Source organism: Talpa occidentalis, unplaced genomic scaffold (genome assembly GCF_014898055.3).
Source record: "Talpa occidentalis isolate TD23 unplaced genomic scaffold, MPIMG_talOcc4v2.1 talOcc4.10, whole genome shotgun sequence".
Taxonomy (NCBI): domain Eukaryota; kingdom Metazoa; phylum Chordata; class Mammalia; order Eulipotyphla; family Talpidae; genus Talpa; species Talpa occidentalis.
In genome coordinates, this window is record NW_023600993.1 from 28,941,065 (window position 1) to 28,968,624 (window position 27,560).

A 27,560-nucleotide genomic window follows, 5' to 3' on the forward strand; every position below is an offset into this window, starting at 1 on the left:
ACCCCAGTCACCACCACAGCATATATCTTCCCAGGAAGGGTCTTGGATTAGGTTCCCCAGAAGCAGATCTGAAGGTGAGGATTTGCATAAAAGTGATTTATTAGGGAAATATTCTGTTTTATGATCTCAGATAATGCAAACATGTGATCTTAAGGCATAACTTCATCCTGATCCTGCAGGGAGCTCTGAGGTATAGGTTGCAATGTGAATTGTCCTGACCTTAGGCAAAGGAAGGATGCTTCATTCTCTCTGCATGCAGGCAATTGTCAGTTCCCATGACACACTTAAATTTGACATTGTCTGGAAGAGAAATGGGAGTGAGACAGGGGCGCAATCCCCACCAGGGTGGGAACCAGTTATAAACCCCTGAAGACTGGGCCTGCTGTCTTTCAGGTCTATAGCCCTAGCCATTGACCCAGAGCCAATGCCCCATGTATATTTATCTGCTGTGTGATTATATCAGATGAATGAAATTCCTTTAAAAGAAATGTTTTGTTCATGATTTGCAGGTCTCTTATCTTTAAATATGTTCATTAAGCAGTTTATTCCATGCCAAAAGTCCCTAAAATGTTCCTAATCCTAGACACACACAAAAAGTTTAAAGCTATGGTCCACCAGGAGAGGGATTTTTTTTTTACAAAGTATAGTATCAAAAAGATTTACAGTGCATAAAATAATCCAGATTTAAATGATGATGGTCAGTTCCCATGACACATAAAGAAAAGATAGTGTGCCCCTCACCCCCCACAAAGAGCATGTTGAAAATGCAGTAGCCTTGTCGGAGTTTTCATTCTATAAGATCCTGCTATTGTTCATTAAGTTTCTTTTATTGGACTCATTAACACTTTCAGTTCAAAACACACCCATTGATTCAAGAGGTCAGAAGCCCCAGCAGGGACATGAGCAAAAAAAGGTTCCATTCTCCTGTCCATACCTCTCAGGGGGCTCTCCTGTTCCCAAAGAATTATCTGCCTTCCTCCTCCTTCCCTTCCCTCAACCAGCTTTTCAAATCTCACCTCAGAAGAAATCCATCTCTGTGCCTTTGAATTCTGTGGGTCTTTGAATCAGAGGAGATATGAGTCTTTTCTTCAGTCTTCAGTTCCCACATCACAGTGCCACAGGCAGGTTGCTTTGTTCTGCTGTTTCTCGAATGGAATCCAGTTGAGTGGCAGGAGAGGCAAAGGCCTGGTTCTTAAAGAGGCCTCTTGTGCAGCTGGCTCAATGGAACCCTGACTTTGGTCTGTGTTGTGGAGCTCGCTCCTTCATTCCTCAGCTGCCTTTCTCCTTTGTGCTGAGGAACCCGGGGACTATCAGAAATAGAAATGTTGACTCTTATTCTTATCCTCAGAACATTGGCTATGGCAGGCCCAAACTCTGAGATAAAAGAGAATATTCATTTAAGAATGTTCTCTAAAAATACTTCTGCAAAAAAAGAGTGGGGGCCCATTAGCCTAGGTAAAGGACTATGGGTGCTTGGGTGGTGGGGCTGGGGTGGTGACATACACCTGAGGACGTGTGAACCTATTCGCCTAAATCATATACAGTGTTGTAAACCAGTTATATCAATGAAGGAAAAAAAAATGCAGATTTCAGAGGTACATAAGATAAAACTAAAAAGATAACATTCATATGTCAAATCTCCTGTTTTCATAAATTGCCTTGTTAATCTGCTTATAGGGTAGAGCATGAAGATTTTAGAATTCCTTGTCTCTCAGCTTTGACATCTCTCACCTGCTGCCTGGTATTAATGTGTGGAATCAATTCTTGTCACCCGCAACACAGGAGGAACTCAGGGTCCCCCATCCTGCATACACAGAGGAGTCTCTGTTCTTTGGATTGAATGCTTGGGTCTCTGTGTTTGGAGCTCTTGTGGAGAGCTGTGAAGCTCAGAGCTCTATTGTGCCTGCTGGGATCTGATTAAGAGAGGAGAGTCTCAGGAAGGGACAACTAATGTAGGTGTGGGTGAGGTTAGGGGAAGCAGGGGAGGAAGTGGTCACCACCCCTAGGCAGTGTAGCCCAAGGAGAACTGGGACCTGGAAAAGTGCCCCCTAGTGGCATGTTACCACATTCCCCTCCACAGGGGAACAGAGGCAGTGTCTTCTGCCTTTGAGTCCTGGTGGTGTCTCCTGCTGGTCAAACCCATCCCTGCCTACAAGAGAGCCTTGATGATAAAGTACCTACAGGCCAGCTTCACAGAAACAGAGCAGGGCAGAGAAAGGTAGAAAATGGATGAGTCAACAGAAAACAACTGGCATGACCTCTCTCAGACCTGGGGTGAATACCAGAGCCTTGTGGATTTATGCAAGGTTGGCAGGAGGTTCGCCCTCCTACCCCGAACTGAGGATCCTTCTCATTCTCATCTTTGCTAAAAGACAGAGGAAGGCTGGAAGACCCCACAATTCCCAGCCATAGAGACAATGGACGGACAGTTCCAAACTCCCTTCTGGCTCTGTCATATAACTCAGCAACAGGAAACATCTTAGGAACTGCCCCCACAGACAGCCTAGCTCTGCCACAGTATCCAGCACCAGGCAGAGGATGTGGGACCTCCTTCTCAGGCTCTTAGGCAACCACAGCCAGAAGAGGAGGTGTACTACAGCTTGTGGAGGTGGTCATGGTCACTCAAGTAAGGCTCTGCCCTCAAAGAGCAAGAAAAGAAATACTATCTATTATGCTCTAACCTAGAGTGTATTTCATGGAAGTCAAGTCCCATAAGACATTCTAAAACCAAATAAATTTAAGAAATCTCTCTTCTTTTTCTAGGAAAATTAAGATGCATATTAGGATTTTAAAGACTGAGAAATCCTGCAGTAAAGAAGTCTGTTTAATGTTCTTTAGCCTAAAAAGAATGACCACAAATTCATCCTTAATGAAACCAAACACCTATAATTGTGCCTTGAACCAATTTAAGAAAGTCTTATTGAACCAGGAACCAGTTAATGGGATCAGAGGCATGACTGAGTTGAGTTTGGAGAGGACTTAGATTACTCAGACATAATTCTCGCTAAAAGTGTCCCTTAATTAAAGTGAGCAATTCCAGGTAAATGAGAATAACTTTTCATGAGTTTTTAGAATTATTTTGTAGAAGAATATAGAATAATTTTCATTATATAACATGTTCACTTTTTCTATTTCAACCCAGAAGCAAAGCCAATATCATGTTCATCTACAACCACGATAACTTGGGATTATGACCAAGTTTGAAATGTTAAAACAATGTCATAACATTCCAACCAAGATTAAATATCATGGCACCATAGGGGAGGGTGGATCTGGCACCAGTGATTGGCTCAAATCCGGCTCCACCGCTTCCCAGCTGTGAAACCTGGAGAAGTTGCCGAAACTCTAAGCCATAATGTTCTCATCTTCCACATGGTGATTGTACATGCCTAACTTGAGGGTTGCCGTGAGAGTAAAATGCGATGCATCCCATAAAACCTTTGGCTCTGTGCCCGGCTCAAGAGTGTCCTCATTATCATCACCGTCACTGCCGTCACCCTCTAGGCCTGTAGGCCCCAGCACCTTGCCTGTAAGTTCCTTTCAGCTGGTGTCAACGCCAAACCCCTGAAGCTGTCCTTCCCCCCAGGGCCAGGAAAACAGGCTTTTAGGGAACAAAAAGTGAAAGATGAACATGCCAGCCTTGCTGAGGACTTGGAACTAGTTCACATGGCTTTGTTGGCAGAGGCAACAAAGAACAGGAGCAGACGGCCATGTGGAAGAGAAAACAAAGTGCCATTAAGTTAATACAGCGGGTGGCGACCTTGACTTTCCAGGTTTCTAGAAAAATCAAGGTTCCGAGACCCATGTTTTGTCAAGTTATGTGCTTCCATCATCATAATCAAATGATTTATCTCATATTTCCAAACTTTGCGTTATTGTGCAAAACTACAAGTTTATATTTTAAATTATCTGATGAAAATATTTACCTTGTTTTGGTAGCAGTAGCAAAAGTGACATATCAAGCTCATAACTTCCCTGAATCTCTCTTCTTTGATATTTCTTCTTCCTTCTTTCTCTCTCTCCCTTCCTCCCTCTCTCTTCTTTCTCTCCCTCTCTTTCTCTTTCTTGCCTTTATTTGTCTTCCCCTCTGATAAGAGGTTTTTCAGGATCAATAATTTTAAGACAATTTTTAATGGTTTCTCTTCAATAGAATTCATTGTTTCTTTCATATGATAAACAATAAAGAAACATTTCTTGTTGTGAGGACAAAGAATAAATGGCTAAATTAAACAGATGTTCTCTATCACTGCATGTAGATGATAAACGTAAAACTGAGGGCAAAGTGAAATATGGCAGTTACCCAAAGATATATGATCCCCAGCCCTGTATATGACTCACAAATCATTTAGCATGATGTCCGCAGCACCAGTCACTGCTGGCAGCCCCCACAGCCAACTAATTTTGCCTGGGAATGCACAGTCAGACTTGCTTCCACCAAACCTGCACCTGCCTTTGCTCCCCACTTTGAAATGTTTTGTGAAATTGTCAGTTGAAATGCAGATGCATGAATCATGCCAAGGAATTGACAGAGCAAGAGCGGTTTGGAGTTCTTTCTCATCCTCAGCAACACTCAGCATCGCTCTGTGCAAAAGATGTGCCTGCCTTATGTGCACAAGCTCTTGGCTGGCCCAGCGCTGGTGTATTTTTAACTTGTCAAAGGACCTGCTAAAGATTGACCATGCATTTCATTCAAGTCTACTCTAAGTTGCTGGAATTACGTGTTTAGAACTTTATATACATTGATTAAACCTCATAAACCTCTTTAAATAGTTACCTTTTTAGATCCATCTCCTCTCCTCTGTTGCCAGTTGCTTCATCACATTATTAGGCTGAAAATGAATTTATTTCATTTGCCCTGGTTGGCAACCCTCGGTCTGAATTATTCCAAAGATTTTACATTCTCTTGGTTCACTTTTCTAGAAACCACTTTATAAACTTGCAAATCAAAATATTTTCCTTTATTTTTTCCCTTTATCTAACTTTCTATTTAATTTCAAAAACCATCTTAATTCACTGATAACATCAATTTTTGCTTCTCTTAACATCACACTATTTCCTAAGAAATGCAATATAGGTGACCCTTGAACAATATGTATTTGAACTTTGCCAGTCCATTTAATGGATTTTTTCAAATTGAAACAGTTGGCCCTCCATATCCATGGGTTCGTGAATTCAGCCAATTCTGGACTATAAAGGCCATAAGCACCCTTAGATTTTGGCTTTGAAAACAGGGACCCTGAGGGCTTCCCCTGGTGGCGCAGGTGGTTGAGCACAGTGCTGTGAAGCTGTCCGCAGCCTCTGCAGTGCTGGTTCGATCCCCACCGGCTGGTGAGGGTCCCACATGGCACGACAGACCTCTCCTGTCATGCCCACTGCTCCCCTCAGCAGTGTGTTTCGTCAGTCTGCCTGTTCTGTTCCCCACTCTGTCTCTGGTGAATCCTCTCACCCTCCCGTGCATCTGGCCTGTACCCCGGTTCTTGTATAAAAAAAAAATAAAGGAAAAAAAAATAAAGGAAACCGGGACCCTGAAACAAGCCCCCTGCAGATACTATGGGACAACTGTGTTTTCCTACTACAGATTTCAAGTTCATATGAATTCCCTTAACCTGGTTCAAGCAAACTGAAGGTAATTGATTAGTGATATTATGCCACAAATTTATAATTGTATTTAAATTAATTTCCCCTCTCCCACATCTTCTGAATTTTTCTCAATTATTGAATGCCAACCAAAATTTTCACTGGAAAAACCACATCATGAATTTTTCCTCTTTGTGCCTTCTATCTTGATATTATGGCTGTTATAGTCACCAGAAAAATTTGCAATTTATGTATCTTGGGTTATTTTCAAAACTTAAGGGCCTCCCTAGGATCATGTCCGAGGTACACAAAGGATTAAGCACAGCAATATGAAGCTATTGCAGCCTCTGCAGCATGAGTTCGATCCCTGGCTGGCCAGGGAGAGACCCACATGGCGCAGCAGACCTCTACTGACTTGCCCACTGCTCCCCTCAGCAGTGTATTTCAGTCAGTCTGCCTGTTCTGCTCCCCGCTCTGTCTCTGGTGAATCCTCTCACCCTCCACACCTGACCTGTACCCCAGTTCTTGTATGCATAAATAAATAAATCTTTAAAAAAGACTTTAAAATTCCCTTTTCTTGCAGGAATGATGGGGGGAGGTATGGTTGACAGTGAGGGGGACAGTAGACCTTGTGTTCCATTTAAGTGAGTAGAATGTTTATAAATGGGGGAGTTACCTGTCTTTTCTCCCATTGTTGAGCATAGTTCTCTCTCATCCCTGAAATATAAGGGTCTCCTGAAAGCCCCACCTCCCAGTCTTGTGTCAGCAGACCTGATCTCAAAGCTATGCCTCCCCTGCAGGTATACCTGGCAGCGGGCACCGTGTATGGACTGGAAGGCCAGCTGACTGAGTTGGAGGACGCCGCCCGCTGCATCCACAGCGGCACAGATGAGACCCATCTGGCGGATCTAGAGGACCAGGTGGCCACGGCCGCAGCCCAGGTCCACCATGCTGAGCTCCAGGTACAAAGTCCCCTCTTTGCCCAGATGGAGAAAAGGAAGGGACACCCTATCTTTCACAAGAAGTGTTCATGCCTTTCTATCTGTCCATCACAGCCATTGCCAGCTCACTTGCATGTACGGATGATCCCTGATTTATGAGAATTTGATTTATGATTTTTCCACTTTATGATGGTGCAAAATCGAGATGCATTCGGTAGAAACCGTACTTCGAGTTTTGAGTTTTGAGTTTTTCTTGGGCTAGCAATATGCACCACGATACTCTCTCGTGTGTCTGATGCTGGGCAGGTGATTGTGATGGTAAACAACCCATACTCTGCAGAGCTTCTCACTTTCAGTACAGTATTTGTAAATTACAGAAGATATTCAATACCTTATTATAAAATAGGCTTTGCATTAGATGATTCTGCCCAACTGTAGGCTAATGTAAGTGCTCTGAGAACATTTAAGGTAGCCTGGGCTAAGCTTCAGTGTTCAGTAGGTTAGGCAGATTTTTAACTTATATTTCCAACTTATCAGGATGTAATCCCATGATGAGTCAAATAAGATCTATATATGATCCATTCAGGTAGATTCCACCAAATCCTTCTTTTAAAAAGTATAGCTCTATCTCCCCAAATTATAACCTTGATAATATACTGGACTTCTCTTTAACCTATACCTATACCGCTTTCCTCCTTGACAAATTCTCTAACTCATAAGTAGGTCTCCTTACTATATTGGTTCCCACTCTAATCCAAGACCACCCTTTCCTAGCCCTCATCACACTATTAATTTCTTAATTAATTCCATTTCCCCCACTATAGACTAAATGCTCCATGAAGGCAAGACTATCACACTCTAACTTAACACAGTAACTCCAGGTGGTAACACCTGATTCAGGCCTGCCTCTCAATAACAATGGGATGAGTAAGTGAAGGAAGTTGGAAGTATTCATTTCTTAGACCAATATTTTGCATGGTTTGGAATGACTGTTTCATAGCTGATCACTCTATTATCTATCACTTTGTGAAGATACAAAGTTTGCAGTTTTCATGGGTATTCCTGTGGCCTCTGACTCTGGATCAGAATTAACCATGGACTCAGCCTCTGATTCGCAAACTGGAATCTGTGGACATGATCGCAGGGGCCAATGAGAAATATTGGTCCTGGCAGCATAAGCTCAGTGTACAACCTGCGTCACTGATATGTTGACAGACTCTTTTTCTTAAAACCACATCCTCTGTAACCTGGGGTCAATTGAAGCCACCTCTGGATAGAGAAGATGGCAATCTTGAGTGGTCATTTTTTAAATAAATATTTTAAAGAGTGAAAAGCTACAACTTCTGATATCATTAAGCACTCTTGAGATTTGAGGGCACCCTTCTCCACTCTGTGGTTGGCTACATACTGCATACTAAGAATAGTCCATCTTGGATGGCCCTGCTGACTCTTTATTACCAGCAAGAATGGCTGATGTGCAACTCTCCTCAAATAAAGATCATTTTCCATAAATTCCACCCAACATTTAATCAATTTTTGTCAAAGATATATGAAAGAGAAATATATCTTGTTTTCTGGGGGTACATTTTGCAGCAAATACTTCTTGAAGGTTTAGTAGGGAGGAATATTGTTTGTAGTGTTTGGGAAAGTTTTATTAGAAAAATGATTTCCTGCTCCCAAATTATTTTTAAGCTTAAATTATTGGAGCCACGTTTTATGGTTGAAAATCCTGGGGTAGTTCAAAATGGGGTAGTTCCATTTTTCATGTGTTTGAATGAGTCTATTAATTTATTATTCATTTTTTAAATGTGTGATAACATTAGCACCTTGCTTCATGCTAGAAGTCGTGCTCAGCATTTGATTTCATTATTGCATTTAATCCTTTTAGTAACCCCAAGAGGTAGCTATTGTTATTATTATACCCATTTTGTATCAGGAAAACTGAAAATTTCAACCCTTGCCTAAAGTTCTAGTTTCAACAGGTAGAGAGTGATGAACCTGAATTTTAACCTGAGTTTATCTCACCTCACAACCCACATTCTTCACCAGTCTGTGTTGTGTGTTTTCCTAAGAAATGTGTTGGTCTTGTCACCGGGCAATCCACTTGCAAAAGATGCCTTAGTTCGTTGAGAGGTTGTGAGCCCTGCCTTCGGCTTTATGGATCATCACAGTTTTGTGGCTCTTAGCATAGAGACTCTCCTGTACTGCCAGATGCTACCTGAAAATGAAGCCCCGGGCTCCTGCTGTCTGTTCTCATCCAAAGTTGAGTCACACAGAAGAGGTCACAAGGGTTTCCTGCAGGGTGGCAGGAGGATCCCCACTGAGGAGAGGAGAGGTGTTAAATTGTGTTCTTAGATTATATCTTATTCTAGGGGTGCTTTCAACTTGGAGTTGGACAGGATTGTCCAGGAGGAGACTGCTGAAGGAGACTGCAGGGTGTGCCATGGGGGCATGATAAGTACACTGCCCACAGCATTGCTGTGCAAGGTCATCTCTGTGGGTGTGCCTGGGAAGTCGCTCTTAAGTGCTAGAATTAGGAAAAACTATTCTTATCAGAACTTGGTCTTTGTCTTGTGGACATAAAGTTCTACACTGATTTCTCTGTTCTACATCCTGGGAAATTCAGAACTGAACTGATCATCCCCTTTTAGTAAGTATAGAGTCAGTGTGCATGCAACCTTAGGAAAGAAGTGGAAGGTGGATGGATGGATGGATGGATGGATGGATGATAGATGAGGTGGATAATAAATGATAAATGCATGAGATAGTTGATATATAGGTAGGTAGATAGTAGGTAGATAGAAGAAATTGTAGATAGGTGATAGATGGATGAGGTTACATAATAGATGATGATAGATAGATAGATAGATACATAGATAGATACATAGATAGATAAATGATATAGGTGAAAGTGAGATAGATTAGAAACTATAGGCAAAAACAACCCTCAGTGCTCTCTTCTTTCTTTATCCTCTACGTGAGGAACTAAAACTTGAAAAATTAACCCCTACTTGTTCCAGAACATGTCAGTCAGCAAATCAGGAGGGTCAGCACCTTATTTTCTCATTAACCTGCCTCCCAGGGTCCTCTAAGCAAGGCCCTCCATCAAAATGACTTCCAGAAGGGAATGTGGGCATCTAATCCACACCTTGTAAATAACTGATAGAAGTTTAGCCTGCAATCTTCCTCAGAGGTTTGTGCTGTTTATTAGTCTGTAAACCAAAGGAATGCAACTCTCTAGAATCTGGGGAGTCAGAATAAGGAAGCATCAGGAGCCAGGGAGGGATAAGTGCTGCACAATGGCCCCTCCTTGGGCCAGTGACTAGACAACTTAATTTGCATTCTTTCACCAGCTGCCACAGTCTTGGCCTTCATCTACCTCCTCCTCCTTTTCTGGCCAAGACTGCCAGCCCTGGGGGATAAGAGAGGCAGCTATCGGACTTTTCGGCCCTTCTCTGTGGACTTTTGTAGCACCTACCCCAGTAGGCCTTGTCCAAGGAAGCAAATGACAGCAGAAATGCAATTTGTCTTGAGCAGCACAAAATAATCAAGGGTAGGGAGGCGATGGAGGTCTCAGAATGGAGCACACTTCCTGGGTGATGCTCTAGCAACACTCAGGCTGTGCCATCTCAGGAGGATGTCTGTGGTCCTACTTCTTCCCCCGACTGCTAGCCCCCTCCCACCAGTCCTCAGCCAGGCCTCTGCGAATATCCACATGACAGGAGCACAAGCTTTGGCAGTAAGTCTAAAGGTCTGCCCCAGGCCAGCTGTGAGATGTGAGGTATGTCATTTATGCCTCAGTTACCTCATCTGTAAAACCAAGAGAATGGCACCTCTGCATAATATTATGAATTAATTCAGTGAGGTTTCATGTTGAAGACACTTAGCACGCTCTTGGTCGTGGCACCTGAGAGGCAGTCAGCTGCTTCAGGATGAAGCTGAACATCTCTTTCTCAGCCACCAACTGCCAGAAACTCATTGAAGTGGATGAGAATGCAAACTTCGTACCTTTTATGAGACGCATGTGGCCAGGGAAGCTGCTTCTGCTGCCCTGGTGAAGAATGGAAGGGTGATGTCCAAATCAGCGGTGGAAGAGACAGGCAGGGTTTCCCCTTGAAGCAGGGTGTCCTGACCTGTGGTCGCATTTGCCTGCTGCTGAGTAAGGGGCATCCCTGGGGCAGCCAGGGGGGCTGGTGAAGGAAGGCAACTCTGTTTGGGGTTGTACCGTGGATGCCAAGCTGCGTGTTCTCCACTTGGTCATTGTAAAGAAAGGGAGAAGGCTGTTCCCAGCCTCACTGATATTACTGTGCCTTGATGCCCAGGACCCAGAGGAGCGAGCAGAATCTGACAACTTTTCAGTCTCTCTAAAGATGATTCCACCAATAAGTTGTGGGAAAGCCTCTAAACAAAGACAGTGAGATCCCCAGGACCAAACCCCCCAAGGCCCCATGTGTTGTCACCTCACATGTTCTGTCTACAAAGGTCGATGTATTGCGCTGAAGAAGAAGCAAACCAGGAAAATTAAGGAAGCCACTGCAGAGGATGGTAAATTTTTAACCAAGAGAATGAAGGATGTCAAATGAAAACACCAGGGACAGATTGCCAGGCAGCAGAGGCTGTCTTCTTTGAGAGCTTCCTCCTCTGAGTCTGAATCCAGTCAAAAATGAGATTTTCTAAAAGCTACAAATACATAAGACCAGACCTAAACAAATAAATATATAAAACATTACTAAATAAAATTAATGGCAGGGCCTCCCTGGTGGCACAGGCAGTTGAACGCCACACCGTGCAGCTGTCCGCAGCCTCTGCAGCACAGGTTCGATCCTGCCTGGCTGGTGAGGGTCCCACAAGGCGCAGCAGACCTCTCCTGACTCGCCCGCTGCTCCCCTCAGCAGTGTATTTCGTCAGTCTGCCTGTTCTGTTCCCAACTCTGGTGAATTCTCTCACCCTCCTGCACCTCTGACTGTACCCCAGTTCTTGTATAAATAAATAAATCTTTTAATAAATAAATAAATAAAATTAATGGCATGGTGACAGTAACATGCTTTCTAAGAGCAGGGACTTGCCTTCATCCCAGAGGCCGGCGTGGGGTGCAGGCTTCTTTCTAGGCACTGGGTGGGCTCTGGCGCTCTGTGTCTGCCTGAGGATGTGCTTGGAAGGAAATCTGAGATTCTGCTGTTAGAAACAAGGAAACACGCCCAGAAAGAGGAGCGAGTTTCTCATGGCTATGTAGCCTCTTTCTTCATAAAGGAAATGGACTTGAACCAGGGGCTGCTGGGCACCCCCCGCCCCCAAGATCTGGTGCTATAGTTTTAGATTTGTGGAGTCTTGAAAGCAGGAAGCAGAACCTATACATTGTGCTTGACTTTCAAAGCTTATGTCAAGTGCTGCCTCCTATGAAAGCACCCTGACCACCCCCCAGGCTGGGCCAGTGGCTCTGGGCCAGGGTTCTCACAGTGCCTCAGGCCTCATTGCTCCCCAGCCCACTCCACCGATGTGGGTATGCTCTGGAGCTCCCAACTAGAAATAGAAATTTACCTAAAAAGGCCTGTTTTATTTTTTCATCGTAGACCTAGATGGAGAAGCATTGGGTAAAGTTGAATGAATAAATGAACAAATGTGCTTACATCACGGCAGATTCTATTTTGTTAGAGTCCTTTAACAAAGATTCTCCCCTCCTATGATTTCTCCTACTGATTCTGCCTTTCTGCTGCATTAAGATCTCTGACATCGAGAGCCGGATTTCAGCCCTGACCATTGCGGGATTAAACATAGCACCCTGCGGGCGCCTCACAAGAAAACGGGACCAGAAGCAAAGGAGCCAGGTGTGTGCTCCCCTTATGCCCTCCGCTGCAACAGGACACTACCTGGGAAATGTAGAAGCCAGGATATCTTTGGCCTTGGGGAGGTGTGCTGATTGCCATGTTCTGTTGTAGGTACAAACCATAGACACTTCGAGACAGCAGAGGAGGAAGCTGCCTGCTCCACCAGCGAAAGGTACACTTGCTTGAAATACACACAGCGACCGCAGAATTAAACCTGCCTCATTTACTCTGAGCCACTCAGAGAGCTGAGCTGGAGAACTGATCTAATGGAGAGTTCTCCCCCGCAATTGCTCTAGTGAAGTCTAAGTTGATTTGAATTCACACACACCCCCACCCCTCCCCCTTCATCCCCCACCCGCATAGAAGCAGCCCCTGGGACAAGGAGCTGCATGCACATAGTTATTTTGGAGGTGATTCCAAGAAGCACTGGGAGGGGGAGAGAAAAATGATTGAGGGAAGTTAAGCCAACCTAGGAACTTGAATTAGTAATTTACTTCTCTGGGCAAATGAGGCTAAATACTGATGAGGACTTCTGGGACACAGTTTGACTATACAACAGAGTTTCCTGCCTAAAGGGCAGGAAAATGAGATATTTCAGGTCTCATCTATCACTGGCCAAAGGTGACTCCTGGGAAGGGCGGGGGTGGGAGCATTATTCCCTCGAACTTCTGACCTGCTCCATACATGGGTCAAGAGAGTGGCTGTGCTTGCGGTAGTATGATGTCAGAATGGACTAGAAAGGTGTGGGTGGGGCTGTCAGCAAGATATGGCTGGGGCACCAAAAACATCTACCACAGTGTCCAATGTAGAAGGAGTTCCATCAGTACTAGTCACATCGCTCTTATCTACTGGACATTTTCAACAATTTCCCTCGGCCCAAGGACCACATAGTGATGGTGCCAAACTAGAGATTTAGATCCACAAATTAGAAAGTCAGAATATGTGTTTTGAGTCTTGGTTCCACCCTTCACTGTTCAGTATGTATTGAATGTCTGCTTTATATTCCACAAAACCCTATGCAATTAAAATTTTATTATAGTCCCGTAGTCTTTCATTTGAAAATCTGAAGTCTATATGCATTTCAGAATTTCTGGGGTGTTAGAAAGGTAATATGGTACATATACTAGATAGTTCATAAAAGCACACACACATCCATGGCATCTACAGCAGCATCTGATAAATGCATTAAATTTTCTCAGCAAAGCATTAAATTTGTTCACACTCACTAAGGCTCTAAATGACCACATGGCATTTCAAGTCAGGTTTTGCCAGTCAGGCAATTTTGGCTCTAAAGTTAAAAAAAAAAAAAAAAATTACAGTTTTGAGTCTCTTATATTTCAGAATTGCAAATCAAATTTATGGACTGTGGATTACATCCAAGCAATTTTCCCCCAGAAAGCCACCAAAGATGCCTTGACTTATTTGGCCATTACAAAAATAAACACAAAAATTAAAAGATTCCTGGGCCTCTCCTGGTGGCGCAGGCGGTTGAACGCAATACTGGGAAGCTGTCCGCAGCCTCTGAAGCGCCTGTTCGATCCCAGCCGGCCGGCGAAGGTCCCACATGGCGACCAGGGTCCCACATGGCGAGGCAGACCTCTCCTGTACCCCGGTTCTCTTGTATAAATAAATTTAAAAAAATTAAAAGATTCCAAGTCAGACTTACAGATAGGATGAGATGCCAAGTCTAAAAAATCTGGGTAATCAGGACACTGCATCTTTCTTCCTTAACAATTCATCAAGCTCCTGAGTAACAGTTATTTCCTTCTGTTTCCTTTTAGCTGAAAAAGTTGAGACATCTTCAGTGACCACCATTAAAACATTTAACCGTAACTTCATTCTCCAAGGCTCCTCAGCAAACAGGACTGCAGAAAGGAAGAACACCACCAAGGATTTGATGGTAAATGTCATCTCTGTCTCAATTCTCATCACTTCATTGTAGATGGTGCCTCCATTCTGTAGCCCTTCTTTCTGGAGCTCCCCTTCCTGTCTGGTCTCAAGGTATTGGGGTGAGGGGCCAGTGGAGAGAGTTCTGGGCGAGGAGGGGGGTGACCATCCTGCCTGGCATTGCTAATCCCATTGATGTCCTCTCAACTCTATCTCCAGCTCCCTATAGGAACCAGGTTTGGTATGAGAGAAATAAAAATACATCCATAGGAGTGTAAGGTCTAGCTAAAGTGTAAGTTTTTATTCTGTTTTTGATCCATATTTACTCTTCCTTGAATGTCTTCTTGGCCATTAATCACTTGTGTTTCTGAAAAGCCAGCACTTGTCCCTATATGCAACAAAGGAAAGGGCTGGAGATCATTTGCACAAACCGGAGATCACATAGAGAAGGCTAATGGATTGTTGACCTAAATACCAGGCTGTGCTTCAGAATTTTAGCGAATGCTCGAGGCAGCTTAGATGAGCAGTCTGGGTAGACTACTCTGCTTTTGAGACCGTTAGCTCAGAGAAGGTGATGTCTGTGCTCACCAGATTGAATGCACCACTGTTCACCCCCTTTCCTACCACTCCACCCCCCCACCCACCTTCCCTGTCTCAAGAGCACAGAAGCACCAGGTAATGGCATAATGGTGGACATGCCCTTGTCAATTACAAGACTCGGCATCTCTTAGGCACCACATGGCAATGGAGCTGCCCATTGCCTCTTCTCCACTGATCAGCCATTGCCTCTGCCCTTTCAAAGTCCAGTTACCTTGCTTTGGTGACTACTTTGCAGAGCTAAAAAGGTGCATTATCACACGAAAATAGGGCTGACCACTAAGACCAAGGACTCTGTTGTAAATCAGAGTGTTGAAAAGATGGTTGCCAGGGGCTATGGGAGGAGGAATCAGGAAGATACTGCTCAGTAGGTAAGAAGCCTGACTTCAGGGAGATGGAATGATTGGAAACTAGGGAGAGGTGTTCGCACAACATTGGGATGCAATCAACACCACGAACAGCTCACTTTAAAAATACCCAACATTCAATTGTTATTTATCTAAATACCACCATAAATTACTTTTAAAAATAAATTACCTTTAAATAACACGAGAGGTTAAAAATGACAGAATGGACAGCACTTAACAAATTAATGGCAGAAATATTACCTTCAAGCAAAGTAGAATTCAAGATAAGACACATTCAGAGAAAACATGGTAGGTGGGGGTATGTTTTAATTTTGTTAAAATAAAGCAAGTGAGCCATGAGCCTTTCTTGATTTAGAAGGCAATAGAGAAACACTATTTATTGTGCCATGGTCTGTGACTTAAAATTCCCTATCAGCCCTTGAAAGCCCCTGTATACCAGAAATAAACACAAAGAATTTTAATAATATATAATTATTAAGCTATAGTTAAGATATTAATCTAACTTCTTCATACTATCACTTTCTTTACAAACATTAGTGAATCATTTACAAAAATCGATTTTACATCCCTCACAAAGAAATTCTCAGTAAACTCCAAAGGGTGGAAGGTGGAAGGTAAGGAACTGGCTTCTCTGACCCCAGTGCCGAAAACAATCACAAACAGAGCTGTGTAGCAGAACTGTTTTGAAATGATGGAAATATTCTATATCTGAATGCCCAATGTGGTAGCCACTAGCCACAGGTGGCTATTGAGCACTTGATATGGGCTGTTGGGTTTTTTTTATTATTTTATTTAGTCTTACTCTAAGTGTACCAGCCACATGTGGCTAGTGACTACCAGACCAAACAGGACAAATTTAGAAAATGGGAACAAAAGTTAAAATAAACAGAAGCCTCACCAAGGCATCATGTGTGCCCACATACACACTACACACACATACATATATGTGCACATTCTCACATGTATTTCCAGTTATTGAATTAAAGTGAAAAGCAAATCCACAGAGCTTTTAGAAGATAGAAACGCTACATATTTCAAAACAAATGAGATGTATATAAACTACAGTGAGTCAAAATGATAGAATTAAAACTTCCATGCAGCTGCTACACCCCCTCTAACATCCTTATGTCATATCCTGCATAGAAATGTTCGCGGCCCAAAGAGAGAAAAAGTATGGGGTTTATTTCTTTTCAATATTAAGGAGACTTGTGGTATTTATGGTATGAATGATTTATGGTAAGGGATAGAATTGGACTTTAATTGGTAGACTTAATGTAGCATATAGACATCTGCTTTTCAGTGTTACCTACCTGAAGCTTAAACAGTGTTATAATGCAGTTAAGAAATGTCTAGAATTTTTCTGTCCTCATAGATAACTATGTTAATAAGCTTTAACACTTTTCTCTGAGCATGTATTAAGATGCAATAGTTTTATCTTATTTTATTTTAATGAAGTACCATTGTTTTACAGCCTTGTTTGCACTTTAACAGTATAGGGCCCCTCAGGGTGGCCGGGTAACTGTCCCACCAACAAAGTACCCACAGTCCTCCACCATAGTCCACTGTGCTCTCTCCCCCAGTACCCCCTTTTCAAGCCTCCTGGATGCCTGAGATCTAACATCAGCTTTCAAGGGTTGGTTTAAAAGTTTGACTTGGACCCTGTGTTTGGTTTTTCTATATTCCACATATAAGTGACACCATCCAGTATTTATGTTCTCCTTTTGGATGATTTTACAAAGTTAAGGTAAAATAAATCAGAAAGAATGGACAAAAGCATTTTTCAAAATGGAATTTATTTTCCTTCCGGATTTTAAGACAAATTAAAAGCTGTAAAAAAAATTAATAAAATAGACTAGAAAGCTCAGAAATAGATGTGTGAATATGTGTTTTATAAATATGTATATATGAATATATTAAGCATTAGGAATTGGTAGAGAAGGTATAGATGATTTTAAAAACTTTAAAAAATAAATGTGCTCCATAAATTGGCCAAGTTGGCTCAGAAAGTGGTAGTTGAAAGGGAACCAACTTGTCTTATTCTATATACCAAAATAAATTTCAGATGGATGAAGAAATACATGTTAAAAATGCATTGTTTTTTAACCATTATGAAATATTTAACGGGTCAGTGAGCATGAATACCTTCAGGATATAAAAAGCATTTCGTAATCATCTCTGCTCCCTTTGGCCAAGTGGCTGATGTCAGTGCGCCCCTTGTCTGTCCTCAGGATCCCACCCTGGAGTCGGCTGTGATGTATTAACACCATGGACCTCCACTGCCAGTGACCCACTGCCTCCGGCCGAACACGACAGTGCCTTGACCCAACAGCCATTGAATATTGTATGGATTTCCCCTGAGGGCAGGGCCTGGGGGGCCGCCACATGTCCTTGCACAGGGCTGCCCTGATACCTCACCCAGAAAGCAGTCCAGACTTCGGCACTGCAGTCTTGCCCACTCTGCCTTAGGCTCCCAGGGAATCCAAGACAGAAAAGAAAACCAAGATGCTGGCTTCCAACAGCAGAGCTCCACGTTCAAAAGATGCACCCTGCCCCTCTTGGCTTTGCCCCTGAGTGTTGTCTTTAAGATCTTTTATTTTTTAATCCTTTGATCCAACGAGAATTTAACTGTCAACAGGTTGACCAAAGGAAAAATTGCTGGGGTGGACGGGTGGTGGAGGGAAGGGAGATGATTATTATTACGTAATTCATCATCAAGTCTTATTTAATCTCTCACAAGCATGTGTCTTGCAGTTGCTAAGGGAAAAGGTGAGCTGTTCCCTGTAGGGAGCACTGGGGACTGTGTAATTTGGGGACACGCAACCATCAGGAATGCAAACTCACTTCAGTCACCTCCTTCCTGCTAAGCTCCTAAACCTCTAAGCAGCCCCTACCCCCCACCCCCCACCCCAGCTCCCAGTCATGGTCATTGCTTTGCAATCACAAGCCACAGAGTGGAAAGCTCTGGCTCACTCATGCCGTGTCCAGGTCTATCTGAGACATTGTCTCATTGAGAATTTAGGGTCCTTCCTTGGACTGACTGGAAGTTTCCCCTCACAAGGGGGTGGGGGGTGGGGACTTGAGAAGGCCCACCATTGGCTTAATTTAGGGCACTGTCCAGAATCAACAGGATGTGGTTTAGCAATGAGCCCATCTACATGAGGCTTAGGTGACTGGTTATTGCCGATTATAACCACATGATAAAATGTTAACCTCCAAAATTCACTTGCCAGTAATGATTCAGCAAAAGTAGGAAAGTGATCTTAAAGATGAAAAATGGTTAAGGAACAACCTTAGCAAACTTACAGGTATGAGAAAAAAAGGAAAGAGGCGCCAAATTGAATGGACACAAGAGTCATCACTAACTCTGCATTTGTGGTCTCAAATGCGTGACTATTTTGAGTGTGTGTATAAAAGCGAATGCAAGTGGAATTTCACACAATTGAGCATTATTAGCAATCTTTTTTTTTTGTTTTGTTCTTGATATACTTTGAATCTGAGGAAGAAAGCAAAAGACGGAAACAGTATGACTATGTTGATTAAGTGGCCACCCTGAAGGAGGCCATCTTCCTCTTACTTCAATCCTTATAACAACCTTAGTCTGCTGGTACCCCCATTTTCCATATTTGGAAACTGAGGGCCAGAGAGATTAATTTACCAACATCACACCTTGAAGCCAAGGATATGATCAGAACATATCACAAAACCTCACGTGGTGTTTTTTCAGCTTCTATGTTTTTTGCTGTCCTGCACATTTCCAGACCTGACTTGCTGCTGAAATGTGTGTTAGGATCTGTTCCTGATGGGGGTCTCCCCACCTCACAACAATACTCCTTGCTGAGCTGTATATGTGTTATCCACTGGAAACAGCTCCTTTGAAATAAAGTAAATCTTTGGCTTTTTGTTCTGTTGGTGTGGTTCAAAGGAGACAAATACAAGTTTTAAAAACACAACAACAAAAAAAGACCTGAGTTCCAAATAGAACATTTTCATTAAGAGGCATGAAAAGCAACTATTGTTGTGTTATATTGTTAAAAAATACTCAGTTTTCTTCAACAAAAAAGGATGTGTACTGTGTAAGCCTTGCAAAAAAAAGAAGAGGCCTGCTCTGTGGCATTTGAATTTTTATAAGGTTTCCTGTGCCAAATAAGTGTAAAGATTTAATTTACTATTCAAAACCATAAGCATATGTTATAGTTCCAGAAGAATTATTTTGTCATCAAGTGATTTTGATCTTCAGTGTCAATATTTATATTTAGATTAATTTTTATAAATGAAAATATTTTAATGGTTTAAGAAAATGAGGACAATAGCACCCTATCTTTGATGACTTCTGAAAGTTATGCTTGCCTTCATGTCATACGCACTTTGCCAAGATACTGTCAAGAGAAATGATAAAGAAGTAAAAGTCATTTCTGAAAATAATGTTTGTGGGTGTGTGATTTGTTTTTGGTTGAGGAAAACTGAGCGTGAAGAGGAGATGGGGGAAGAAGTTAACTCTCCAATCTGAAAGAAATGGGAAGCAAAGCCACAAAATGGAACGTTCTCCTGTCAGCCTCTGACGCATCCTCATCCCTCTCAGCTGAGCCAACCAAGATCAGAAGAACCTCCCAGTCAGCCGCCCTTGTAGATATATGAGCAGAAATAAATCCTTGCTCTTTTAAACCACTGAGCCTTGGGGTGGCTTACTATGCAGCAATAGCTAATTGGTACATTAACTAAAATAGTAGTTTCCCCACCTTAGATTAACCCTTGTATCAGGAGTGAAATGAAGAGAAGGGACTATTGAACGTCAAGTTACATGCCAATAAAAGGGATATAGAATCAAACTATTAAGGAACTTCTTTTTGACATTTCACAATTTTTATGAGACTTTTGATACATTTTTAGGAGCCTATCTCTGTTTCTCTTAACGTGTGTGCATTAATCTTTTACAAAGGATTCTCTATTCATTGAAATTTTGATAAAACATTAAAGCAACGGAGACATTTGGCGTGTTCCTTTAAAAGTAACTTCTCACATGACAGCCGCTGTGTTTTCTCCCAGGGGAAGTATTCCCCTTATAAAATTTGCATTTTACAGAACAGTTGGTTGCATGAGCCTTCTGTCTCTACAACTGAGCTATAATTATGATAAAGTGCAGGTACATGGAGTTGCATTTTAAAGAGCTTTCTAGAGGCCAGAAAACTTCAATATCTAGTTTAAATATTGGAACCCTCAAAGGAGGTATTCAAAAGGATTTGTTTGGTAGAACTACATCCTAAAATGTAGAAAAATAAGTTTTATGTTAAAATTGTTATGCTTGATAAAAGATGAAAGATTTAAGGCCATTCTCTAACATCAACGCTCAGGTCTAGGATGTGGCTTACAAAGGGGCTGGGCTGACTGGCTCCTAGGTGATGCCTGTGCTGCTGGCCACACTTTGAGAAGTAAGGTTCCACAGAGTCCCTCAGAGGGCCCCATGAAGGATTGAAGCCCATAGTGGTCCCCTTGGTGGTAACCTGTTTGCTCAAGGAGGCTTGAGGAGAGACAAGACTGAGAGCTGACAACCTCAAGACTGTCAGCCATGACAGAGCCACTGTCTTCTCCACATGCTGTGGAGTATGTGAGCTTCACTGGCCATGGTGTGTCACAGCTGTGAGGGGTTATGTGGTGAGGTGATGGGATGAAAAATTGTGTAACTGCTGTCCTGTCCTCATGCTCTGAGCCATCTGGTAATTATTTAATTGGAGATGAAAGGGCTATTTGCAGGCAGTGGTGGTGGTGTTTTCTATTGTACTTCTATCTTCAACATGCCCTTCCTGTTTCCTGGTAATGACAATAATTTGCACTTCCAAGTCTGTCCTTTCTGATTTATTCTTCCCTGCTACTTTATTTGCATCATGGCAAACCAGCTGGGAAATCCAAAAAAGATTTTCATCGTTGAAGAAGCTGATCTTTAAAAGGGAAAAGACAGGCAGTGTTCTTTGCCCTCATGAACATAGACCACGTGTAATGAATATTCTACTGAGAACAGACTCCAAGAGTCAGCAATTCCACATGTTTGTAATCTGGGTCTTTGTAGAATCATCCTGGTTAAGAGTGGATTGCTGTTCTCAGTCTGGTAGAATGCAGATTCTTCTTTGCCTTTAAATGAGATTGTTATTGTCTTCTCCATGTCCAGGAGCAATTTTTCCCAGTGACCCTGGGTTGTTGAAATGCTGATTATGTGAGGTACAACAGTCTGCTGATGTCACCTGGCAAGCTGTCAGCTCAGTGCCCGAGGAATGTTGAATTGAACCACCTGATGACAAAGGGGTAAGTCACCCCTTCTTGACTTAAAGCAGTTAGGATTCTAACTCCTGGGATCCACTCTGTCTTTTGATTGCAGGGGGAATGGACATCTTGGCTATTGCTAAAGCAGACAGATGTAAATGCAGTTGGAAAGCCTGTTCCAGACATTGGCCAAGCTGTACTGTAATCATCTGGAAATTCTGATCACAGCTTTTGGCAGGGCCCAATTTACCCTTTCGTGATTTATGGGTGATAGACCATAAAAATTAGTCCCTTTCTTAACTCTGTATCTTCCCATAGTATATTCAGTCCTCTGGTCTGCCTCCCTGACTTTGAAAAGCCCTACCTGTCCTTTAGGGAGGCTCAGCTCAAATGTCACCTCCTTGTGGTTGTCCCTGATCCTCCCCAGTCGAGGAAAATCCTATTGTAACCTGTGATTAGAGGGGGGCTCCATGGCTCTCAAAACCTGAGTTTAAATTTACACTGGTTCAAACCTCCAATCTTATTTTCTGTGAAGCCCAAAGCCCTTTCCAAAAGCTGGCAAATTTGTATTATGGTCATCAATAGTTTCTTGTCTTTACTTCCTTTTTGGCCCTCTGTTTTAAACATCAATCAGACAGAAAATGCAGCCCCTTCACCATCTTCACTTATAGCACAGAGATCACTACTCCTAAGAAGGGCTGCTGGACAGGCACAAGTTGACAGAAGTTGGGGTAGAGTTTCAGGGTTAGGGGGAGTAAGAGGAATACAGCATATCACCTAATAGCTGAAAGTCCAACTTAGACATTCCTACATCTCATAAGTCCTTTTCCTAAGTGAGCTCAGCACACCACACCTACTTCCTGCTGTACCCTGCCTCCTCCAATCTGACCCCCAGGATTACTTGGCCAACTCCATGGCCCTTCCTGCTGTCTTGACCCCACAGAAAGCTCAGGGCACAGGTGTCCTGATCTGGGCTGGGTATGGGTAGTGGAAATGAGTGAGGTGTGAAAGATGCCTTCAGATCCTCTGGCTGGAACAATTGAAAATTTACTCCTCTTCACTGTGCTGGGAGGCAGTGAAAGAAGGCAAATTCCTCTTTGGATATGTTCCATTTCAGATGTTGGCCCTTGGGTTACCTCTGAGCAAAGTCTCACCAGAGCCCCTCTTGTCAGAGGCATGCAACGAGTTTCCCCGTGAGGCCAAGATGTTTAGTTATATCCAAAAGGGCAGGTTTATTATAAAAAATGAAAAGAAAGTAAAGGACGCTTGCACAGACATAAGCAGGCAGAAAGAGCTGCCCCTGAAAGGGACAGGTTTGTTAAAAGAGCTGCCTGCATCAACACAGGCGGGCAAGCTTGGGAGGAGCTGCTGCTCCCATTGCAAAGGGAAAAGGTTGTTTCAAGAAACACCTGCATTGTCATAGGCAGCAGGAGAGCTGCTTTTTGCAAATGCAGAAATAGCACTAATATAGTTTTCTTCTCTTTGGGAGGAGTTCATTCCTTTTGTGGAATTGTTTCCTGTTGTTAAATTAGTTACTGCCAAGGAGTGACAAGGTTGATTTGTAAGGAGCCAGGATTTTCCGCAGTGGCCTCAATCTCCATATCCCCACTTCTGGTTTGCACCTTGGGTTTGATACTTGCTATAGCAGTTGGCACCTAAGGATTTTTCATGTCTGTAGTTGGTTTCACAACTATATTAATCATTCCTACCCCCGCCTCCAGTTTCTGGTCTTTTGAAGGTTCCACCCTAAATTTTATACTCTTAGTCTCCATGACAGGGGTCTAGGAGGTGGGTCAATCTACATCTGTACAGATCATGGCTGGGGCTAGAGATCTAAGAGGTGTTGGGACATGGATGGACTGGAAATTGTGCAGTAGGTGAGGTAATTGAGGACGTTCAAAAAATAAGAAAAGGACCAAGAGTCCTGGAGATGTGTGAAACTTGAACAGAGGGGAAGAGCAGTCAGAAAGGTAGAAGAAAATGAGAAGAGCATAATATAGCAGGAAACAAACAAGTTTAAGATGGAAAAAGTGAGAGACTACTGAGCTGTCAACTAGTATGAAGACAGGATGACATGGTGGCTGGATTCCACCAGTCAATACAGAAATGAAAGCAAAAGGTCGAGGCCTCCCTGGTGGCGCAAGGGGTTAAGATGCAACCTATGAAGCCGTCCACAGCCACTGCAGCACGAGTTCGATCCCCAGCCAGGGAGCTACCCACATGGCACAGGAGACCTCTCCTGACTCACCCGCTGCTCCCCTCAGCAGTGTATTTCAATCACTCTGCCTGTTCTGCTCCCCACTCTTATGAATCCTCTTATCACCTCCACCTCTGGCCTGTACTCTGGTTCTTGTATGCTTAAATAAATAAATCTTTAAAAAAAAAAAAAAAAAGAAAGAAAGAAAGAAAGCAAAAGTTTGAGCGAACCTAGATTAAAAAGATCAAACTTCAGTCACGTTGAGTTTTGGTGCTTCTAGAACAACCTGATGAAGATATCCATGTGCACATTACGGACACAATGTCACTCCCTGAAAGTTGCAACATGCAGGCATGACACCCAGTACTAGATGGGTGGAAAGAGCAAGATGCAACCCAGCCCTCTGGGAGCTGGCAGCCCAGGCAGGGAGATGGGATAGAGAATGAATAATGTTGGCAGGCTTTATAGGAGACACACAATCAGAGCTAGGCAGATTAGGGGTCAAAGATCTATACTGAACGTCCCAAATCCATATTTCTAGCTTGCGCTTTCACGTTTCCTCACAACTTCTTCATAGTATCTTTTTGTTCTTCTATTTTGCCTAAATTGATGCATTTGGGGTTTGGAAAGTCTGTTCCTGCTGTGAAAGATCTTGTATTCTCCTTGATCTTGAGCACCTATATCATGCCTGAGGGGAGGGGAGAATCAGAATCCCCCAGCATGCTTTTAAAGAATACACATGTCAGGGGCCTCCCTGGTGGTGATGGAGGACAAGAATAGAAAACCTGGAAAGGAGGCCTCACGAGACTAAAACCTGACTCCACAAGGAGGTGGGGGTCAAGGGGAATAACATGACCATTAACCCAACTGTAGAGGTCGTGACCCTTGGGCACCAATGCCTTATCACAAGGCAGGAGACCCAAGCAGGATCAGACTGCTATAGGGAGCGGAGCACAGGCCTGAGGGTAAAGATACAGAGATTGGGCCCACCCTGGAATCTCTGGTCCCTTTCTAGTTTTGCCTGTTACCCAACATCGCCAACAAGCAGCCACTCCACGGAGGAGTGACCCCTCCCAAAGAGAAAAGGACTATATCAATGCAGTCTCTGCACAGGCTGGGGGGCAGCACTCCCACTGCCCACCTGTGACTATGCAGGTGCTTCTTTTCACCAACTCTCTCTCTGCAGAGTAGCAGCTTCCTGCCTGCCAGTGACCTGTCAAGGCTGCCTGCAGCCATGAAGGTCTCTCTTAGCAAAACCTGTCCCTTTTCCTCTCCCTAATAAACCTGCTCTTTTGAATATGGCTAATGTCTCTGCCTCATGGAGAAATGTGCCTGGGGAACACGCCTCGTGCCACTGAAATGGGAACTCTGGTGAAACTTTTCCCAGAGTGAACCCAAGGACCCGCACTCTACAAAACGACATCAGTGGCACAAGGGGTTAAGTCTCAGCACTATTAAGCTATCCACAGCCATGGCAGCATGAGTTCAATTGCCACCCCCCTCCCCCCAGCCAGGGAGCTACCCACATGATGCAGCAGACCTCTCCTGTCTCATCTGCTGCTCCCCTCAGCAGTGTATTTCAGTGGATCTGCCTGTTCTGCTCCCCGCTCTGTCTCTGGGGCATCCTCTCACCTCCTGCACCTCTGGCCTGCACCCCAGTTCTTAAATGCATAAATAAATAATCTTTTTGTAAAAAATACACATGCCAGCCCCTTTCCCCTTCCAAAATCCTAGCATTTCACATAGCCCTGTTCCCTAACCACCTCCTGACCCAGACCCAAGGAAACGGTGAGGCTGAAAGGAGGTGTCCATGAGTTGGAGGCAAACTTAGGATCAGTAGCAATTCCATTGGCTGAAACAGTGGAACAGATTTGGGGAATAATACTTGCCTTTGAGCTGAAGTTTCCTCACACTTTTATAGTCACCTCACTTTTTAATTAGCTACACTGCAAGATGCCTCAGATTACCATCCTGAGTATCTACAAGAGTTCCTCCATGGACTGGTTGTGTCATTTCCACTGCTACTTGGAACTCAGCACTCTGGCGATTGAATTTATGGCTGACAATTTATAACATTTTCAGATCATCCTAGCTCTCCCATGAAGACACACCTCATTCCATTTGGCTTTTCTGCTATTGGCTCAGTGATGTCCCCATTGTTAATTATAGCAATTACATGGAAAATAATGTTTTACTTTGAAAAGCCAGATATGGTTTTCGTAATTGGGTAGCGGTGACAGACACATGACTGCTTCTAAGCAGGGGAAGGTCTTTGCTCCTTTTCATCTGTAAGAAAAGTCATATAATTTTTCTTCTGCAGTTACCATGAAAAATGTTATTTGAGGATATTATGTTATATTTCCTGGGAGTCTTTATTTATTTTGGAATTATACTCCAAGAAGCTATAATAATGCCCTCCAAATTCATTGCTTTTACCAGACAGTTCTGTAAATTCTCATGTTGCTGCTAAACTGTATTATTATTAAAGAGGCCTAATGTTCAAAGGGAGTTAAGGTGAGCTGAACTGAAGAGTAGATTTTCCATTTCCTCACACCCTCCATGTCCTACCCATTTCTCAAAGTTGAATGATTTTATTTACATAAATTTCCACCTTCTGTTCCTTTCCTCAAAAATGTTTTTTGATGCAGAATAACTCCTTCTCCAGCTTAATTTACTTTAGCTCCAGTTCTGATTGTGCATCTAATACATTTCGTTCTTACTGGCAGCTTACAGCAACCTGTATAACCCAGCTAGAATTTTTTTTTAAATAAATATACCCATATTACTGAGGCTATCCCTGGTCTCATGGATATTTGGAAACAATTACCTCCTCTGCTTCAGCTCTTTCCCCTCATCCTGACACTATGGTACCACTGAGTGCAATAGCGAAGCTGACAGGCCACTGGGCATACCTACCTCTGCAGGCGATGACCACTCCTAAGCCAGTCCTGGGATGCCCACTTCTTCCCTCGGCTTCCAATACACCACCATCTCCTGATTTTCCTCCTATTTTAATGATGACGGTGGCACAGTTTGAGCAGAGGAGGAGCCATCAGAGGGGTTGGAAATAGTCACCAATAATACGGAAGAAAATCAAGAGTCATTGAAGCCAAGAGAAGAAAAGAACAGTTCACTTCATCACATGCTGTCGAGTGTATCAAATAAGATTAAAAACAACAGTGAAATGGCACTGGCTTGGCAATATGGAGGCCAAGCAAACTTGGGCATGAATGACCTCAGGATAGCCGTGAAGATGAAAATGGGGCTGAGAAGAGATGGGTCCCGAGCAAGTGGAGGGAGTGATGCGGACAACTCTTCAGAAGAATAAAGAAATGGGCCCTAGCAAGGAAAGGCTATGAGGTTGAGAGATTTTTGCTTTTGTCTTTTTCAGATGGAAGATTCTAGACACCTTGTCTTTTTAAGATGCATCCTGGTGGAACTAATACTATATGGGGAAAGGTAGTGTAGATGCAAGAGAGAAAAGGGAATATTTCCAGGAGCACTGTCCTTGAGAGGGCAAAAGAGAAAAATCATGATCCTTCATCCAAGCAGGGTAGAAAGCCGCAGAACAAAGGCAGGGAGACTGGAGACTTGGTGACTATGTCGTGCTCGTTCCCATTTGATTGCTATTCCAATTTGATTTCTATTTTCTCAGTAAAGTATAAGCAAGGTCCTGAGCTGAGGATGAGCATAGGGGAAGGAGTTGGGTTTTGAGAAGAGGGATGTATAAAATCATCTCTGTAGAAAGTGAGGGAAAAAATACCCTAACAGTGCAGCGTCAACTGCCTGTTTGAGATTTGTGATCCAGAACTTAAAATGAGGCTGGCTAATGATAATAGAAACGTTGCGTGTAAAACACTTAACCCTAATCTGGTACATAGAACACACTCAGTAAATGCAAGCTATTGCTGTTTTG

The 27,560-nt window shown here is 43.1% G+C and overlaps 1 protein-coding gene and 1 pseudogene across 1 annotated transcript in view; both read left to right on the forward strand.

Annotated features, from left to right (window-relative positions):
* MYRIP (myosin VIIA and Rab interacting protein) overlaps positions 1–19,573 on the forward strand; it is a 236,970-nt gene extending 217,397 nt beyond the window's left edge. The window contains exons 13-17 of the mRNA XM_037526745.2: positions 6,378–6,539; positions 12,239–12,343; positions 12,455–12,515; positions 14,125–14,243; positions 17,424–19,573. Coding sequence (XP_037382642.2) covers positions 6,378–6,539; positions 12,239–12,343; positions 12,455–12,515; positions 14,125–14,243; positions 17,424–17,456 — 480 coding nt within the window. The 3' untranslated portion in view covers positions 17,457–19,573. The remainder of the gene's footprint in view (positions 1–6,377; positions 6,540–12,238; positions 12,344–12,454; positions 12,516–14,124; positions 14,244–17,423) is intronic.
* On the forward strand, positions 10,451–11,185 carry LOC119258325 (40S ribosomal protein S6-like; annotated as a pseudogene).
* Positions 19,574–27,560: the final 7,987 nt, after the last annotated feature.